At 30.5% G+C, this 19540-nt stretch overlaps 2 protein-coding genes across 17 annotated transcripts; both read right to left on the bottom strand.

Annotated features, from left to right (window-relative positions):
- Nucleotides 1–474: 474 nt before the first annotated feature.
- On the bottom strand, nucleotides 475–1352 carry LOC119608883 (U3 small nucleolar ribonucleoprotein protein IMP3). The gene is made up of 3 exons (XM_037963457.1): nucleotides 1098–1352; nucleotides 802–1013; nucleotides 475–718 (listed from the first exon to the last, which is right to left on the bottom strand). The coding sequence occupies exons 1-3, from the start codon at nucleotides 1232–1234 to the stop codon at nucleotides 522–524; spliced, it is 546 nt and encodes a 181-aa protein (XP_037819385.1). The 5' UTR covers nucleotides 1235–1352; the 3' UTR covers nucleotides 475–521.
- Nucleotides 1353–2371: 1019 nt separating this feature from the next.
- On the bottom strand, nucleotides 2372–18399 carry LOC119608878 (patronin). 16 transcript variants are annotated; one of them, XM_037963435.1, is made up of 25 exons: nucleotides 17107–18399; nucleotides 15547–15858; nucleotides 15254–15484; nucleotides 14944–15194; nucleotides 14776–14876; nucleotides 13764–13913; nucleotides 12792–12911; nucleotides 12556–12690; nucleotides 12369–12431; nucleotides 12162–12299; nucleotides 11969–12101; nucleotides 11709–11902; nucleotides 11501–11640; nucleotides 11327–11425; nucleotides 10391–10537; nucleotides 8879–10117; nucleotides 8275–8817; nucleotides 7971–8207; nucleotides 7724–7913; nucleotides 7438–7512; nucleotides 7029–7100; nucleotides 6223–6327; nucleotides 4318–4503; nucleotides 3228–3510; nucleotides 2372–3158 (listed from the first exon to the last, which is right to left on the bottom strand). In XM_037963435.1, the coding sequence occupies exons 1-25, from the start codon at nucleotides 17131–17133 to the stop codon at nucleotides 3014–3016; spliced, it is 5316 nt and encodes a 1771-aa protein (XP_037819363.1). In that variant the 5' UTR covers nucleotides 17134–18399; the 3' UTR covers nucleotides 2372–3013. The 16 variants fall into 16 exon arrangements, with proteins under 16 accessions (XP_037819363.1, XP_037819371.1, XP_037819366.1 ...); XM_037963443.1 differs by lacking the exon at nucleotides 4318–4503; XM_037963438.1 differs by lacking the exon at nucleotides 6223–6327.
- Between the last annotated feature and the right edge of the window lie 1141 nt (nucleotides 18400–19540).

Here is a 19540-nt window from a genome sequence, read left to right as displayed (position 1 = left end):
GCTTGATTTACCAACCATTAAAAAAGAGAACTGTTACAATAGAACTTTGTAACGATTTAAGTTATAATGACTTTAACACAAATAAATAAGTATATTGCAGAGTGTGAAAATTTCTTAGAGAAAAAAAAACTTTACCAATTTGCCTTAGCTTTCTGTAGAATTCAAGAGAAAGATGCAATTTATAATGAAGGCATATTCGTCAAGTAAAAAGGGTGTTTAATTGTATTTTAAATTTAAAAAAAGGAATTAAAGAAATTTTCTTCAATCATATTTAAATAAACATTTAAGATAATGCATTTTTATTGAGAATAAAAATGAAGCCAGTTATTGGTATGAAATGAGAATGAAAAAAAAAAAATATTAACTTAAAAAAAATAAGATTGAAAGAATTGGGAAATGCTGCTGAAAATTATGTATGTAGAAAGTGATTTGAGATGAGCTTATAACAAAAAAATAAAAATAACGACGGGATAGTTTCTGTTTTTTTTTAACGTATTTTAATAAAGTATTATGGAGATAAATTATAATTCAAAATCATCACGTAAATCATTATAGGACATAACATGTTGTTTAATTTTGGAGCCATCTACCCATGTTACGAAGTCTTCAAGGTTACGAGAAACTAAAAAGGCAATGTCTTTTACCATTTCAGTACCTACTCTTACATGGCCACTTTCAACTAAATCTGTGGCGTTTTTAATATTTTCCGAAAGTTTGTCTGAGCGATGAAAAGGGTTTCAACAACGGTTAGGAATTTTAATAAATAGGTGTGAATAATAAAAATAATAAAACAGTACTCACTTTTAACCATAACAACAGGTAAACGACGACGACAAAAACAGCTGGCCGATACTTTACTGGCGGTTTCCAAATCTGTTTTATCGTTTATAAGACCCATGCCGAACAATTTCTCCAATAACATGTACGAAGCCTCGGACTTGAAAGGGTCCGTTTTGTCTAATTTTGCTATTTTTTCCACTAACTCTCGTATCTGACGCGATAATTTGTTGTATCTAGTAAAAAAAAAAAATAAATGTAATGGCGTCCTTACACATGTGCTGGCTTTGTCAGAAATTTTAAATTGCGATTTTACTTACTTTGTGTAATCATCCCTTTTGCGTATGTGATATCTTCGCAGGATTTTATTTTCTTGGCCACCATTATCCACTTTCCATGTTATAAAATCAACTTTTTTCAAAAGTTTTTGTTCATGAAATTTTAACTTTCTCACCATGTTTTTTTATTTACAAATAATTAAAACCAACTCTGGTGTTGCCGCTCTTCTAGAAGTTTTTTTTTATAAAGAGCTGCCAGATTGTTGATACAGGAACCAAAGTCGTTAGAAAAGTTGAAGGTTCGACGTTTTATAAACAAACATAGAATATCTTAAATTAAAAAAAAGTAAACTTAGACCTATTAAGGACATACACGTTTCCATTTAAAGGGACAGGTCCTTAACAGAATTTATACAACTTCTGCAAGTTTTACCAACTTGTTGAGTCTTTGCAAGTCATATGGGAAATTTACTTTGGCTGTTGCTCTGACATTTTAATCACAGCGCTGCCACTGCTTTCTGTTACCAGATCGATATTTTTTGTTTTTACACTGAACAAAATTAACAAGAACAAGAACTAATTAACCATTAAAATTTAAAATAAACAAACGTTTTGAAACATTTAGTTTTCAAAATAAGTTTAGATTTTCAAAAAATTTTTATAACAAAATGCATTCATCAACTTAATACTTAAATTGAATTCTTGATCGGCTTTTTTGGTTAAAGAAGAAAATGTTTATAATTTGTTTTTATTTGAAATACAAAATTCTTTTTTTTTTATTATTAATAATAAAGTACATAATGTGTGTGTGTGTGTATGTGTGGAATTTCTTAACTTTCTTCTCATTTAATGTATTTGTGTTTGAAACAAAGTAAATAATAAATAAAAATAATAATTATTATAATTCAACGAATAATTATAAATGACTGACACAAATAAACAACTAAATGGGAATAGAAAAAGGAAGGAGTATAGAAAATATTTTTGTTTATTATATTGTTATTTTGTGTTATATAAATGTTGTTTTATTATTATTTTATTTTAGTATAAAAAAAGAGCAAGCAAGATTCTTGAGAAACAAAAATCAGACTAAGAACGTATTAAAAAAACTAAAGAATTAGTTAATAATAAAAAATATGTTGTTTTGTTATATCTTCTTTTCGATTTTAGTTATTATTTTTGTTTTTGTTTAATGATTTAATAAGTAATACATATTTTGTATATATATAATATATTTTTTTTATTTTATTTATTTTATATGCATTTTCAGCATAAATTAATAATTAATAGAGTATAATTAAATAGTATTGATTTGACTTTCGTTTTGGATTATTTCAATAATTCTTCTTTTTGCTAAACTATATTGTTTTTCTTATTCATTTTCCTTTTTTTTTTTTTGTTTGTTTTAATTTTATTTCAGTTAAATTTTATGCAATATATAGTACATAATAACGACTTTAGTTGTCTTTCCTAATTTGTTTTTGTGGTTTTAGTTATTCATGTTATATACCAAGTTATATATCGTAATAATTTCAGTTCTTATATCAGGTTTAAGGGAATAGAGTTATTTAAAGAAGGTGAGAGTGTGAGAAAGTAGTTGGGAAGTTGAGTAAAATTAGGGGACCGGTCACAGGGGATGAGTGAGTAACTTTTTAAATTGGTTATAATATTAAATATTATTAACATAAAAAGGATAGGGAAATACATAATCATACTTAAAGAGGTTTAGGGGTGGTGTGGTGTATTTGTAATGGTTGCAGTATTTTTCTTTTATATTTTTTAGTAGACACATCCTTTCACTAATTAAGCATTCAAAGTAGTAGTTGTAGTATGTAGTTGACTTCTTAAGCGATTTTAAGGCTACACCTCATTTATCTATTTTTTTTTCTTTTTGTAAATTTAATTTCCTCGGCTAAATTCTGGTAAGACTCATTGTGTGAATTGTGATTAGATGATGATTAGATAACTAGAGCCATGTCTTTTTTACTGGGCAAATTGACCTTTTTGCCCTGCCATAGTGAATTATGTATTGTGAAAGCATCAATGGTAACAGTCAAATGCTTTGTATGGACTTGAGAAAAACATTTTCCTCCTGAATTATACCTTAAAAAAAACAATAAAATTTCCCATTTATAGTTTGTTTTTCAAAATTGCTATATGTTTAAAACTTACTTGAAAAATTTATCAAACATGACTTCATCAACTTGCATAGGTCCAGTACCATACAATTTAACAACCTGCTCCGTGTCAGGAGTGTAACTGTATAGTGCTCGAAATTGGCAGCCTGCATCTCTGAATAGTATGAGGAAATGTTTAGCTTCGGAACGTGCAATTTTCTCAAGTACTTTTTGCTTTGCATCACGATTAACAGCGCCTGGGAAGACGCAGTATTCGACTGCATTGAGTATAATTCCTCTATTCGATTTAGCTGCTGGCTGCTTATATAATTTTGGCCCTAAATTACAATAACGTAATATTTTAATAAAATTTTTGTCTTAATATTGGTTAACATCAACATTTGATAAGTCCGGTAAAAAGTTTATTGTTTATTGCTAATTGCTACTTGTCATACATAGGATTCAGTGTAAATTGCAAGCAGAAATACTCATTCAATACTAAATATGCTCAATTTTTACCAGATTTATCAAATAATTGTAACAAATTTTAAATGTGAAAAAATAAAAAAAGGAAAAGTAAATGCATTCTTTGAGAACAAATCAACATTAATTTTGTTCAAACAACATGACAATAATAGTAATAAAAATAACTATAATAAACACAACAAAACATAATACAACAAATAAATACAAAACAAACATCATTTCAATTTAAATATTAATATAATAATGTTAATAAATAATAAAAAATAAGGCAATTGAATGGGGTTACTATGCCGCCTTTAAGTTATTCTAGCTGCTAAACATTCATTATATTTAGGTTTCGTTGTACTAATTAAGATAAATTGTTAATACTAACAACTTAAAATTAAAACCTTTAATAATAAATTGACCGCCCAACTAAATGGTAAACAGTTACTTAAACTAACCTACATACATATTTTTTAGCTTACTTAAACCTTAAAAAAAACTTAAAATAATAATAACTAATTATAATTAAAGAAATAAAACTAAAATAAAATAATTAATGAATTTGAATCGAGTTGAATTGAATTGATTTAAATATGTTTTTAATTTGAATGCAAGTGTTTGTGAATTTATGATTATAATTGCTAAATGAAGAGAGAAGATTAATCTATACGAACCCGAATAATCCATGGAATTGCCAGTCGATGATATATCGCTTGATCCATCGTTTATACCATGTCGTTTTGTTATTAAACCGGGCGGCAAAGAGCCAGGGCCAGATGGAGAGGGCATGTGCCTACTCAACGAGGCCATACCAGGCGATGGTGCTCTACGTGGTGGCGTAGCTCTTCCTATACCAGAATCTATTTTAAGCCAAACATCAATGTTATCATCAAGGCAAGACAATTACAAAACAAACATTTATTTGGATTCGTTAAACAGTTGGTAGATGAGGTGTTTGTTGAATGATGATGTCAAAGGATGATTACAAGTAGTTGTTAAGGAAATCGTTTGATTTCACATTTAATCGAAATATATATTTTAGTTTCAGTTTTTTTTTTTTTTTTTGTATGTTAAATGGATTTTAATTTAGAATAAAAAAAGAAACAATAATGAATGATTAAATTAGTTTAGTTACAGCAAAAGCATAAATTGTATTTTGCGTTGTAATATTTAGATTTTTAATTAATGATGATTTTATAAATAATAAAAAATAATTAATTAAAAACATATAAAAGAAATATATTCTTTAAAAAAAAGGTGCCTGGTTTGAAAGGTAAAATAAAATAAAAAAATAAATTTACAAATGAAAATAAAAGTATACATGTATATGTGTGTAAGCCTTATTAAATTACAAATCTCATTTAAGGGTTTTTCTTCTCATTTAAATATTGACAATATTAAAAACTAAAATAAAAGTTATCTTAATTTTGTTTTAAATTTGTGCAAATTACTCTTGGTTATGAATTGCTGCATGATTTACAATAGCAAACGAATATTAAGTTAATATTTTTCTAAATTTTGTTTGAAAATCATGAGGAATCTGTTGCTCTAATTAAAAGTCTAGTGTTGTTTAAAAACGTAGTTGTTTCAAAATTGTATTGCCTTGATTTTATTGAACTCTGGGTTCAACAATGCGATTCTTCATAATCTACGGTTTAAAATGTTTGGTCGAGTTCTCTATGTCTGCGGCAAACTTAATATAAACTCAATTTATTTCTAAAAAACACTCCTAATTAAAAAGTCTTTATTTTCTCAAACTATTTTAATTTAACTCTGGTATAAAATTTGTATATAAATGTTCATCAAAAGTTAAGAAAATACGAAATTGCCTTGCGCACTATAACTATTTAGTTAATTTTTAAAAATAAGCTGAAAAAGACAAAGCTGGGACACCTTTTTTCCTATTTTAAAGTGTTTATGAGAATTTTATGATCCACCACCTCTATACTAATTTACTGAGCAGATTAAAAAGCCCATGGTCCACATGGTATAGAAATATAAAAATTGTTATAGGCGAAATTGCGTCAAACTGGGAAAAAATTTCAAATGAAATTCTAGTCATGCCAATATCAAATAGTTTTATATTCTTCTTTGGAGAAAATATGAGAAAACTTATGTTTTTTAAGATTTTTTACAATATCAAACGATTGTTGTTTACTCTTCTACATTTCGTAGTATAAAATTTATAAAAAGGCTCCAATATTATCGATCATCAAGTTTTCTCATGAATTTAATAATGATCAATGAATATAGACTAACACACTTAAATAAACTACATATTATTAACTTATTCTAATGCTCGAATGAATGAATGAATGAACGGTTAATGAATATAATGATTAACTAATGTATGAATAATGTGAATTCAAATGAAAAAAATTACGAGAAATTTACAATTAAAAAACATTTTTCTTAAATAACAATAACAAAAAAAAAACCACAACTCCTGGTAAAATAAATAAATGATTAATAAAAATATGAAAAAACAATAAAATTTATTAACCGAAAACCAAATAATTATTCCACAATAAATTACAGAAAGAAAAAAAAATAAATATAATGGTGACTAAAACTCTTACCGCAAAGATTCATAAGCGAATTAGATTTTCGCCCACGAAAGTTTAGAGTACTTCCTTTGGCTACAGATATACGTGATAGAGTTCGACCTCGTTCGACATTTGGTTCTGGAAGAATTCCCACATTTTATGAGGGTATAATATTTGATAATAATCATCTCTATTTTTTATATTATAAATGGGAATTTATCGGAATAAAGCTTATATTCGAAATTAAACAAAAATAATGGAAACAAAACCCAACTCCCTTTTCACTCTTAAATTACATAATTGAAATAAAATATTTTATATATAAATGTAACCATTAACCAACCGTATTTAACCCTAAACATCATTTATATATTTATTATTATTTATGTATATGTTTGTGTATATGTATGCTGTAGTAGTAATTGTAAATTGTAAATGTATGTTGTTTATTAACATACATTTTCATAAAATTAAGGATTCTTAGTAGGAGAGCATGCTAACAAGGCATTATTAATAATACGAGTATTTTAAATTAATAAAAGCAAACATTACATAACATGTGCAAAACAAACCCAGCTTCAGACTGTCACATTTTGCTTTTAGATTATTGCGTTAGAAAACTCAAAAGAAAATTTTCATAATTAAAAGGGATTAGTTTAAGCAAATAAAATTAAAAAAAAAAAACTCAACTAAACTGAAGAAAACAGAACAAAAGTAAGAAATAACTCTAATTGCAAATAAAATATTTGAACGTATAAATGAATTATTTCATTCATTCAGAAGTATACATTAATGTATATTTATGTAAGTAGTTAAATATGTGATTTCCCGCCACCAACCTTTAGATAGTTTATATGATCCGCGACGTCCAATTGGCGTGGAACTTGTACTTGGGTACTCGTCCGGCGATTCTGACAAAAGAAAAATTATTACTTTAAGTCCAACAACAGACAAGTCTGTATTTTGAAGCTGTTTTTTCCAAATCACAACTAAATACTTTCATGCAGAACAATAATACAAAAGCATATAAAAATATAACCAAAAACTAAACATATAACCCTTTGTAATTAACTCAAAACCAATTCCAAATAAGAATAAAATATTTAAAAAAATGCAGCCGTATTCAAAATGAAAAAAGTATAAAAAATAAGCTAATTTTTCATTTGGAGTACAGCTTTGAAAAAAAATATACTTCAAAATAGTTATTAAAAAAATTATATAAAAAAATGAAAGTAAAATTATAATTACCTTTAACTGTAAGGGAATCTTGAGAGCCTCTGTAATAATCTCTCCTCATTGAATTGCTATTAAATTGGCCGTAGCCTTTGATTATTGATTCGCAATCGATCAATGAATCAAACAGTTCAATATTAAAAGGAGCCATGCAACAAACAATTAATAAATAAAAAATTAAAAAGAAAACAAATGAAACGAAATTAAAAATAAAAAATTAACAGTAAAAAATCAAAAATAAAAATATTTGTAAACACCAATAACAACAATAGTTTCGCAAAGCAACAAGTTGAAAGTTTACCTGTTAGATTGGTACTAGAACCTTTTTTGCCGCGACTAGATATGGTTGAAGCATCACTTATATCAACAGATCCATCGTCGACGTGTATTGTTTTGGGTCGTGGACGTGTTGGTTTGGGGCGTGTTCTTGTCACAGTGTTTGTGTTGGAGCTTGGTTTGTGTCCAATATCTGAGCGATCAATTGTTTTACCCTGTAATTATTTAAATAATTAGTAACAACAGCAACATTTTAAGATAGAACTTCATACTTCTCGCTCAGCTTCCTCGAGAGCTTTCTTGAGACGGTGCTGTTCGAGTATAGCTGCTCTACGGGCCATTTGTTCCTCCTTTTTACGCTGCTTTTCTTCCTCTTTCTCACGTTCTATTTCACGTTTTCGTGCAGCCTCTTGTTCCTTTCGTTCTTTAGCTTCTTCCTGCTGTTGGCGACGTTGAAGAGATAAAAGCATAATCTTTTCTTTACGACGTTCCATTTCCTCTGCTGATTCCTAAAATACCAAAAAGGTCTCGTTATATCGGCTTGCAAATGGAAATAAAATCCATTATCTCACTTACCGGATCAAGAGTAGATGGATCTGTGCCAATTACCAAAGCTTTGCTTTTGACTTCACGGTTCTCTAAAGGTGTACTGTTCCTTAAATGTGTTGGCGAAGTGGAAGCTACAGATGGAGGTGGTGTTTGTGGCTGATTATTGTGCGAAGATGAAGAGTTTTGTGTTTTGTGTTCGTTTTTGCTCTCACCCACTGACATCACCTGACTGAGTTGTATGGGACTGTCGGTATATTTGTTGTAAGTGGCTTTATTTATGTCCATTGTATTTCTGTTTTGGTTACTATTGCTGCTGTTACTCTCGCTATAGTTCAGTTTATGTACTTTTGGTCTAATTTTTGGCTCGACACTAACGTCATTGCTGATCATTTCAACGTAGTCGGTTGAGTCGGAATTGTTCGATAGCTGGTTGTCAGTACTATCTAGGCTCTTTTCCTTTTTCGGTGAACGCTTGGCTCGCAAAGGTGGTTTAGGTCTTTTAGGCTGATCATCGTCGAAGGAAATGTAGAAGCCTTTCTCAGTAGTATTCTTTTCTGATGATCGGGGATCCTAAATATTTGCAAGTCAATTTAATAGAACATTAATAGTTATTTATAATAGTTATATTTACCTGGAAGCTATTCGGATGGAGTAGTGGACGTTGTGGTGAAGGTATTCTATAGGTTAGATTGCCGCTTGTAATATTTAGTTTTTGTGGCATCATGTCACTGCCGCCACCACCAACATAATCGTCATAGTTGTTTTCCCGTTCGTCGCGTTGCATTTGTGCTGCATGAGAAATATGCGATTGTTGTTGTTGCTGCTGTTGGTTGTGATGTATGGGGAAGATGTATTCTGAAAGACCAGTGGATTGCATTTTTTCAATAACGTTACGTTCAATTTCGTCAATATCATCCTGATCGCCTATAAAGCAAATACTTTGAGGTGCCATGACATCATCAGGAGGCGTGGGAGCAGATGAAGGCTTGGGAACAACATTAGGTGATCTCGTTTCTCTTAAATTAGTCATAGATTGCTGCCTCTGTACACCGCTACCCATACCTACTCCTCCGCCATTACCACCTGTCATGCGTTGGCTATGCAATGGAGAGGAGTGCACCGGGTACATTTGATGGTGTTGGCCATCTCCGTTTTGGTGTATGGACGTGCGGTGATGCTGTATGTTATTTTCCCCTTGTGGGCTACCCCAATTTGGACCACCACCATCGCCATCCATAGATTTCTGAGGTCGCCTCTGCCAAGTATTGCCACCGCCAACGTCTACCATTTGCATCGGATCGAACGACGGCTGACCCCATGTTCTTCTTTGTGTAGGATACTGTTGCTGATTTGGCTGTTGTTGCACTAGAGGTTCATGTCCATAGTAATTGTTCGGTTGTGGCGACATGTTCGGCTCACGGCCATGCATCGACTGTATTTGATAATCATCGTAAATACTTTGACGAGGAATGTATTGTTGATGCGGATGATGACTCTGCATCGGCGGTTGACTATTCTGAGACTGTGGCCCACCGAAGCTATGGTTGTTACTTCTGTTATAAGGCACGGCGTTGTTGTCATTGTAATGAGGATGCATGGTATTGTATTGAGATTGGGGCATCATGGCTGGCGGTTGTTGTTGTTGGGCGTACATATAGGGAGCATTATCATTTATATACTGGACAGGCATAGTTTGCATTTGCTGATAGGGATCTCGACTTGGTGGTCTAGAGCCATACGGATTAACAACACCGCCGGCATTAAACGACTGTGGCAAATGAGGTGATGATCCAAAATTCGGTTGATGTTGCAAGGGTCTTGTTGGATAAGGATCGGCTAAATGTTGTTGTGATCCGAAATTTTGTTGTTGCTTATAGAAGAAGAGCAAAAATAATTTCAAGACAATCAGTTAAGGAAGTGAGAGATAAAATAAAACTGTTTTGTTTAATAAAGCGAGTAAAATATATTCTCGTCTGACAGAGTATACAGTCAAATTAGAATTAGACTCAGATACAGATACGAAGATCTGGTGTAAAAAAGAAAACATTGAACATCTAATTACGGAAATGTGTTAAATGGGCGTGTATGTGTGTGTATAGAATGTAAAATATTTTGATGTGCGTTGTTGATCTGTGATGTTTACCTGATTCAACATATTTGCTATTTGTTGGGCCTGCAGGAGCTGTTGAGCTTGCATTTGTTGGGCCTGTATCTGATTTTGCTGCGTAGCTAATCTTTGTATATCTTGTTGAATGTCTTGAAGATTCATATTCATAATAGCGATGCTTTGCTGTGTGAGTTAATGATGTAAAGGATTTAGAAGTTAGAAATGCAGTTAATTACGTTTACGGTGGGCAAACATACATACATACAAAGTTACATACAGTCACGTTTAAGATAAACTCAAAATAAAAACGATTTTTAAACAATACTCTTTACACCAAAACAAAGGGACAACATGATACTGAATTTCAAAATATAAATAATTCAAATTTATTCTTTTCTAAGGATTTTGAAAACAATTTTAATTTTAAATAAAAATATGTACTACTACGAGGGTAAATATTTATATTGTGAGTTTATATTAAGAAGAATTTTGAGATTCTATAATTGTGAATGAAAAAAGTGATTTTTTAAATATATTTTTTTCTAAATTATTATAGATTGTATATAATTCTGCTAAATATCCTTGGATTGGAAAACAGGAAACCCTAACTGAAAAGCTCACAATATAAATAACTAACATCGTAAATTTTATATAATTCCACTGTAGATTAAAATCTTTAGATTTTTTATGATTACACATTTAGTGTTAGAACAATGAAACAAACATAAAAATCTTATAAAGTTTTGACTGAAGTACTGATAAACAAATATTCTAATTTTATAAAGAAATCGTTTTGAAATTTAACAATTTTTGAACAACCATTAAATTATTAATAATGTTTTATCATAGTGGATATCTCTGTTAAAGAAATGATTTGCATAATTTGTAAATGAGTTAAAGATAAACAAGATTACAATAACATGGAAATGCGGCCACCACAATAAGAAAATACTTCAAATTTATTTTACCAACCTGGTATTTATCCAATTCATTGGGATCAATATCCGAAGTACGACTCATGGTTTCCCACTTCATGTAATCAGCATCGACAAGATCCGTATCCTGATTGAACTGCAAAGTAAAGTAAATTTTGTATTAATAGCGGATTAATAAATAAAACAACACTTTCAAGTTAAGTTAAAATACTTCTTTTTGGTGGCGCGACAGAGCTGCTTCAATTCTTTGTTTATCCTGCTCAATTTTCTTTCTTTTCTCTTCTAGTTTCATGCGTATGGTGTTGAGCTTGTAAGTGCTTTCTAACGAACGAGTGTCATCATCAAACGTGTCTAAAATATTGTAAATATTAATGAAATTAGCTGCAAGAGTTAAACAAAAACTTTAAAATGTTATTTACCACATTGATTATTTTGCCAATTGGGAGTTTTCATATGCATACTTGCATTTGAAGATTTTCTAGTAAGGGTAGCATTTGGATCGCGTGGCGGCTCATCTGAAGCCAATTCTGGACTAGTGGAATGCTTTTGTGGACTGTTAATGGCATTGTTACTTCTATTTTGTGCACTGGATGCAAAATTAACATTATCGTAGCTGTAAATATTATTAATGTTTAGTTCAATTCAAAATTTGAATTATGACGGAGTAAATAATCTTTACCTAGTTTGTCGTTTAAGTGGTTCTTGTTTCTCTGTATCGCGATCTTGTTTTTCTGAACCTGAATCGGTATCATAACCTAATTGCAAAGTACCACGAGCATCAGCAATGGAAGATCTAACGGGAACCACATGTTCTAGAAAATGATTTATAAAAGTGATAAATGTATAAAACTGCGTTAATATTTCCCAAATACCTATTGTTGTGTTGGATAATTTACGTTCTCTCTCTCTTTCAAAACGCTCAATGTTATTCAGCTGATCCTGAGAGCCACCAAAGTTTTCAATTGTCAATTGAGAATCTTCACTAGATGAGTTTCTACGTGATCTTCGTCCTAGAAAGCCAAATTAAAATACAATCATAAGGAAAATTTAACATCAATTAATATAAATTAAATATTTACCTGCATAACTGGGTCGACGGTGCTGATCCCAATTACTAGGTCTTCCAGCTGGTACATTGTCCCCTAAATAAAATAAATAATTTAAATCAAGTAAAATATTTCGAACGTCAAGGTAAATGTAACAGAAAATAACATTGTGTAAATGGCAAATGAGAAATGAAAGAAACAGAAAAGTAAAAAAACAAACCTCTTTCATCGGCCTTGGATTCTGTATTGTTTTTTTCTTTGGCCTGTCTTAAACGAGCCGGCATTAAGGGATCCTGTTGCTGCATATGCATGGATGATAGTGTGGTAATACCACGTGATTTGTGTACAACGAATGCTAATCAAATAAAATCAAATCAAAAATAAAATAAATTTAATGTAAAAACTTAAAAGTTCAACACAAACGGGCTTAAATTGAAAAGTGCCAATAAGGATTACCTTCGTTTTCGAAATGAGTATTTTCAGCCATGTTATGCTGATCAAATTGAGATGATGGTGGTTGTATGGATAGTGCTGGTTTATTAATTATGAGACCACTTGCAGAATTCGTATACGTAACTAAAAGTGTAAATTCATTTTAAATAAAAGAAAGCAATACGACGAAAATAAGTAAACAATATTTCAAATAAATAATTTAAAATTATGAAAACTTTAATAAAACAAACAAATTAAAAGAAAAGTAATAAAAGATTATCTTAAGTGGTTAGAAACAGGATGAAGTTTTAAGGAGCAGTTGTTACTTTGATTTCTTATTGAATCGTGAATTGCAAAAAAATAAAGGAATAAAACAATACTCACTAATTACCGCACTAACAATTCAAAAGTTTTTAAGCAAAAAATATTGAAAATTCACTATTTTAAAGAAACACACACACATACAATTTCACAGGGAAGAATTCACCTAGTGTCTTGGGAAGTATAAATATTTTTACTATTTTCTTTTTTTATTATTTATACATATAGTAGAGAATGTAGTATGTATGTATGTTCGTACTAATAAAATGGGACAAACTTATGAAAATGTTGTATAGATCAAAAACTATATGGATGTTTTCATAATGTATGTATGTATGTATGCATGGATGATGGTTGGATAAATATATGTATAAATGCGTACTGTGGTGATATTGTTTGTGAATGAATAAAAAAAGTGTGTATTAAAATAGAATTACATGCATCTATGTATGTATGTCGTAAATGTTTAAAAATAATAGCAAAATAACGAAATATTAAACAAAACAAGCAAAATTTAAAACAACATAAAAATAAATAAGGAAAATTGAAAATTTGTATTGTGGTGTTTCGAGTTTGTATTTTTTTTTTTTTTTTTTGTAAAATGTTTGCGAAACAATAATAACCAACAACAAACACTAAAACAATTTAATTTCTTTGATCATTGTTAATATTGACCTTGAAATTGAGGTCTTGACGATGGCGATGAAGAAGGTTGATCTAATTCACTTCTTAAATCAGGAATCGGTGTGACAGTAGGCATAGTTAAACCGCGGCGGTGATAAATTCCATGTTCATTGGCACCTGCATTCTGTTTAGCGATGATTTCTGTTATGTTTAAATGTTTTTCGAAAACATATTTTTTTGTACATTGCATACCAGAAACAGAAAGAAAGAAGATAAAAGAGAATAGTTTTAAATCGTTTGCATATTTAGAGAAAAAATATTTTTTGTATTAAAACACCTATTTTATGTAAAACAAATGGACAAAACATAGAATATTGAGTTGCAAAATTTATCAGGAGCCCATTAAGTATTTGTACACGACGTCCTGGGGAACAGTCCAGATAGAATTGATATGCAAGACAAACAATTCAAATTCAATGCAACAACAAAACTGGACAATATTACAATGCAATTTATACAACAATGAAGGCAGGTTGGATGTTAAAATTTCCTTAAAAAATGTTACATTCGACATTCAGTAATTATATGTAAATATCTTTCTTCAAACACATTACAGGCTCTAAGGATATGTGTGTGTTTCTTTATTAGCCAGAATACACAGAATAACAATAATTAATAAAATCTAAAAGTTAAATTAAGATTACTATGGTGTCTATTTGTATAATTAGCAATGAATCTCCATTATTTCCATTACCAAATCACCATCATTTGCCAAAATTTAGTTACAAAGTACAGGATTAATATTAATACTAAAAGAAGCCTTCTTATTATTAAACTTTAGCTTAGTGTTTTTATTAATTTTTTTTTTTTTGTGATAAAGTGGTAAAAGTGACAGAAAAAAAACCGAGTTTATTAACAGACACTGTTTGTATGTGTATGTATATACATAGACCATTACCAGATATAATAAGAATATGTACCTCTTCCAAATAATACAAAAAATAAACAAGCAAAAAGTAAAGATAGAAATAGAAAATTGAAACTGAAATGTAACAAAGCTTACCAATAGAATCCATGCCAGGATAAGTGACACAATTGGCTGGATGAATTTCAAAAAGATTAAACAAATCGGCCAAAAGAACAAGCAAATTTAGACGCATTGATCTGCAAAAAACATGGAAAAATATATAAGACAATTTAGTAATAGAAGAGCGTGTTTCAAACGGAATACCCTCTCATATATGTGACATCCTCGGGAAGCATATGGAACACATTGTATGGCAGATACTTTTGAGAAAAATTGCTCACTAACAAAACATTGTGTATAGAATCCTCAACTGCCGGTAAATAGTTTATGCGCACATCAGTCCAACGCACAACTTTGGGACAATAGTAAGATATCAACAGAGCTAAACAAATGCCATCGCAAAGATCTTGAAAGTCACGCACCGGCGGTATGTCTGGGGCTTGCAGACGTTTGCCCTAGAAAGCATTAATACGTGATTTAATGAGATTTCTTTGATATGACTCAAATTACTTACATTTTCATCTTCAGGATTTATTTGTAAATCACGTTCTATACGTTTCTTTAAAGCAGCACAAGTATGAGACACCCACGAAAGAATTGTATGTTCTACATTCCCACTAACTGTAAGAACAGGTTGATCACTATTACCCGATATTCTTTTGATAGCATTATTAATACGTTCGTTTGATGTTATTTCCTTGGCATACAACATCATAAGTGCCTCTACAACTGCCATATGACCCACCTATTTAATGTGATATATAATTTATTAAAGTATTCTGAAATGATTTCGTAGTTAGTACTTACAATTCTTAGGGGATTTGTTTGTATCAATACTGTTTCTGTTAGAGGCATATCGGGCGATTCATTGACAGGCACTCCCTTACGTGCCAATGTTTGCAATATCGACCAGTGATTAAGGCTTTGGTAATTTGGATCGGAATATAAATTCGATAATGTCTGGCAATACAAAGTTGCATTCCCCAGATCAACAACAATTTTCGGTTTAAGTCGCTCTTGGTTCTCATGATCCCTATAGAACGGCTCCTTAAGATTGTCCGGCACTCGATTATTATATGCCTTGGACAGTAACCATTTAACCGAAGCACGATAACGAGCCTAAAAAGCAAATAATTCGAATGAATTACTCAGAAACATCTTCTAAACGCATAACTATTCCAAATTTATTTACATACAAGAAATACCCCAAGTTAAGGGAAACAAGTGCAAACATTTTTGCTGTTCTAGCAGACATACACCACTAGTCTGTTTATAGAAATTATGTCAGCATTTTGACAAAAAGACAAAATTAGGGAGACTCCTATTCTGACCAATAATTCTTTTAACCAAATGTAAAAAATTCAAATGAAACTCGTTTGTACATTTTTATAGACATGTTAACATTATGGCAAGCAGTGTATGTAGGTGTCCATAGAGGTACGTAAGTACGTTACAAATATTTCAACTTAGACCACACAAAAAAATACACAGACACGTACGTACATATCGACAATATTCATATTCTGTAGATTTTGTTAGTTTTTATGCATGAATGTGTGTGACGTTCAAACAAAAAAAAAAAATAACGATAAACTTCAATTACACTCGATCAGCTTTGTAGAGTCAATGATGAGCGATTGATAAATGTACTCAGAGAATTATTGTTAGAATTATGTACATATTTATGTATAAACATAAACGCATTTCATGCGAATAATGTGAGACTACTGAGAAGGGTCGTTGGGGCACGTACATGCTTAAATTCGTAAGTTATTTTTTGGGGGGAAAGAAATTTGACATATTGTTTTCCATTTAGATTATTGGTTGTCTGTGCTACAGAAAAAAGTTGAATGCTACTCTTTTGGCAATAGATGTAGGCGAATGACACCACCATTCATATAAACTTTATAATACTACAAATTCTTTTTTGTTGTTTAATTGTTTGTTAAACAGAATAATATGTAGAATGTGTTAATACATTTAATAGCGACTAACATTGACAAAACAGGTATGTATATTATTGAAACTGGTCGAATTGAAAACAATACAATTTAACAATTTTCAAATAAAGATATTAGAATGCATGAATGAATTGGTCATCATAGTAGGTACACATATACACATTTAATCACTAAAGACTTGTCCAATATTTTTTTCCATGTAATTCACTAATTCGCTGGTTCATTACTTAGCAATTCAATGAACAATTAAGTAATGGCAAATCCAACAAATATAAATTATGTATAGAGTGGTACTTGTATAAAAGAAGTTGAAATATTGATGTAGAAATACGAAAGAAGGAAAAGATTTTCTCGCAAATTGAATATTTATTTATTCCATTATGAACATATGAATTTTGCATCATACCTGACGAATTTCTTGTGTTTCGTCCATTATGAGATTTTGATTTATTTTTCGTTTACAAAAATAAATTAGACAACTCAAATTTGCTCAAAGAAGAGTCGACAAGTAGCAGCAGCAGCACAGGCTGCGACCCAAAGCAGCACTAATGAATGTAGACGGCAGTCGCTGCAGAGCTTATGAAGTCAGAGGAGTGTTTTTCGCCTTCTTCCTCTTCTACTTTCCACCTTTTGTTTTTTGCTTATGTTCGTCGTTTTTTACTTCTTTTTTTCTGTTACTTTTTTTGTTGTTTTTTTTTTTTGGATAGCTTAGCTTTGCACACAGGGCAGCAGGCGTTTCCACATCGAAATAAATAATAAATATTGTATTTGTGCCCTCTTTCCGCTTACTTTCACCGAGACTACTGTGAAAACTTTTTAGTTTGATGATTCCTTTTTTATTTATGTATTTCTATCTTGCTGTGTAATTTTTTCTTTTATTTCAATTCTTAGATTTTGCTTAAATAAAATCGCAACTTTGCGGTTTCGTGTAACTAATTATGTTAATTACTTTATCATCATCAAGTTCAGTGTCCATTACAGAGATGAAGAATATAACTGCACTTTAAAATTTAACAAAAAAAAAAAAAAAAACTTTTTATGTACAAAACTGAACAGCGAACAGAAAGTGATTCACTCAATCATAACCGCGGTGGGCGTAGGGGTTTTAGAGCAGCATTTGACGTAGTCGTCGTCACCGTTGTCGTCAGCTGTTTACACTTTTCCAATTTTTGCCGTCTTACTGAATATTCTTCATCACAAATTCATCTTAATTGTCTTTAATCGACATTAATAAACAATTTTCAGTAATTTTATATTTATTTGCACACATATAATTTCTAAATACTTTTTTTCACGATGCAAAAAATTAACACAATTCTTATGGGTATTTTTCTGGCAGTCGTATCTGCATTATTCGATAAAAACTCTATTTGATTCTCTCTCACAAACTTCACAGTACTAATGACATAGCAAATATTTCTCTCTTTCTTTTTTATTACGACAAATTTTTTTCTTTCTTTTCAAGTAGCAAATTCATTTTATTTCCTTTTTTTCAAACATATTTTTTAGAATTTCTTTTTAGTTACAATGTTCGCCAATTTTTAGTAATTGTTGTTAATTTTCGAATGTTTATTTATACTCGCATTTATTTTAATTATTGAATTTTCATTTATTTATATCGTTTATGGAGTAATATTTTTTAAGCTCTGCTAGTGTATCTTGTTTTAGTTAATTCAACCCGTCATCAAAGATCTGTGTCGACAAGCATTAAAAATGACGGCGGCGTTTGACAATTAAAATTTCAGCGGCGGCGGAAAACCGTCTATAAGCCGGCTAAGTTTACAACTGTGTTTTATATTAATTAATAAAATATTCAAAATTAAAATGGCGGTTGCCAATAAAGTTATTTTAATAATTATAATTTGTTAGTTTTTAATTTGAATAGATAGCCCATACATGAATTTGAATCAATAGTTGAAACAAAAAGTCGAATTTGGTGGCGGCTAGACTTAGACGTTTTTATTCCGAAACGGCGAAGGTCTCTACACGTCGTGCAACAATTTGCCAGCCTACACTGTTTGACATATGGAAAATGGTGATGCCAGTATAAAAAAATATTTAAATTTTTTTATTCGCCAATGTTGTGTTGCCATTATGAAAAAATATGAACTATTTGTGATCGGGCAATGATGTAAATAACATTTTTAAAAAATAAATCGTTTAATTATATTATACATAAATGACGAAGAACGTCGTCGTCAAACGACAATAATGCTGTGGTGAATTAAAATAATTGTGGTAAAACTCACAATAAATTATGTCAAGGGCACCTTTTCCAAGCACCAATAAAAACTGTTTTTTTATATTTTTGGTTGCAACACAAATTTGGTTGCAACACAAATTTCTTTATAACAAAATTTTACAACCCTAAAAGTATGCTTTGATTTTTATATTTTATCCTAAAAGTAAGTATGCTGTTGTTTTTGCTAGTATTGAGCGAGGTAATACAGTTATTACTTTATTACCAAAAGAAACAGCATTACCGATATAACGAATAACGGCAACTGTATTATCACCATTTTGAGGTTTCAGCACTGCATATTTAAGGTTTTCGAATTAAATACCAATAGGAACTGCATTAACTGTTTCACACTGTTGCCGGAAAGGTTAATTTGTAATAAATATTGAATATTTCACATATAAAATGGAGTACAACAAATGACAATAATCTATTCTATAGTCTATGTTGTTATAACAGTTCGACTGTGGCCGATAGTTCTTTCCTGGGAAAAAACTTTCGATTGATACAGCTGTCGCTGGGTTAACAATCTTTGGCCGAGTATGACTCGGGTCGTTCCGGAGCGAATATCCAATTGTCGTGGGAACTAATTCAGTAGTCT

Source organism: Lucilia sericata, unplaced genomic scaffold (assembly GCF_015586225.1).
Source record: "Lucilia sericata isolate MDLA Ls3-8-SP2 unplaced genomic scaffold, ASM1558622v1 Contig000894F_arrow, whole genome shotgun sequence".
NCBI lineage: Eukaryota > Metazoa > Arthropoda > Insecta > Diptera > Calliphoridae > Lucilia > Lucilia sericata.
The sequence above is the reverse complement of the archived record's forward strand: the minus strand, read 5'-3'. Positions and strand labels throughout refer to the sequence as shown.

Coding starts and splice junctions, on each gene's coding strand:
- LOC119608883 (XM_037963457.1), bottom strand. CDS start 1,234: ATGGTGAGAAAGTTAAAATTTCATGAACAAAAACTTTTGAAAAAAGTT. Junction 1,014..1,097: donor AAAAGGGATGATTACACAAA/GTAAGTAAAATC, acceptor TTTTTTTACTAG/ATACAACAAATTATCGCGTC. Junction 719..801: donor ACCTGTTGTTATGGTTAAAA/GTGAGTACTGTT, acceptor TTCATCGCTCAG/ACAAACTTTCGGAAAATATT.
- LOC119608878 (XM_037963435.1), bottom strand. CDS start 17,133: ATGGACGAAACACAAGAAATTCGTCAG. Junction 12,432..12,555: donor ATCCAAGGCCGATGAAAGAG/GTTTGTTTTTTT, acceptor TATTTTATTTAG/GGGACAATGTACCAGCTGGA. Junction 11,641..11,708: donor TTGGCAAAATAATCAATGTG/GTAAATAACATT, acceptor ACAATATTTTAG/ACACGTTTGATGATGACACT.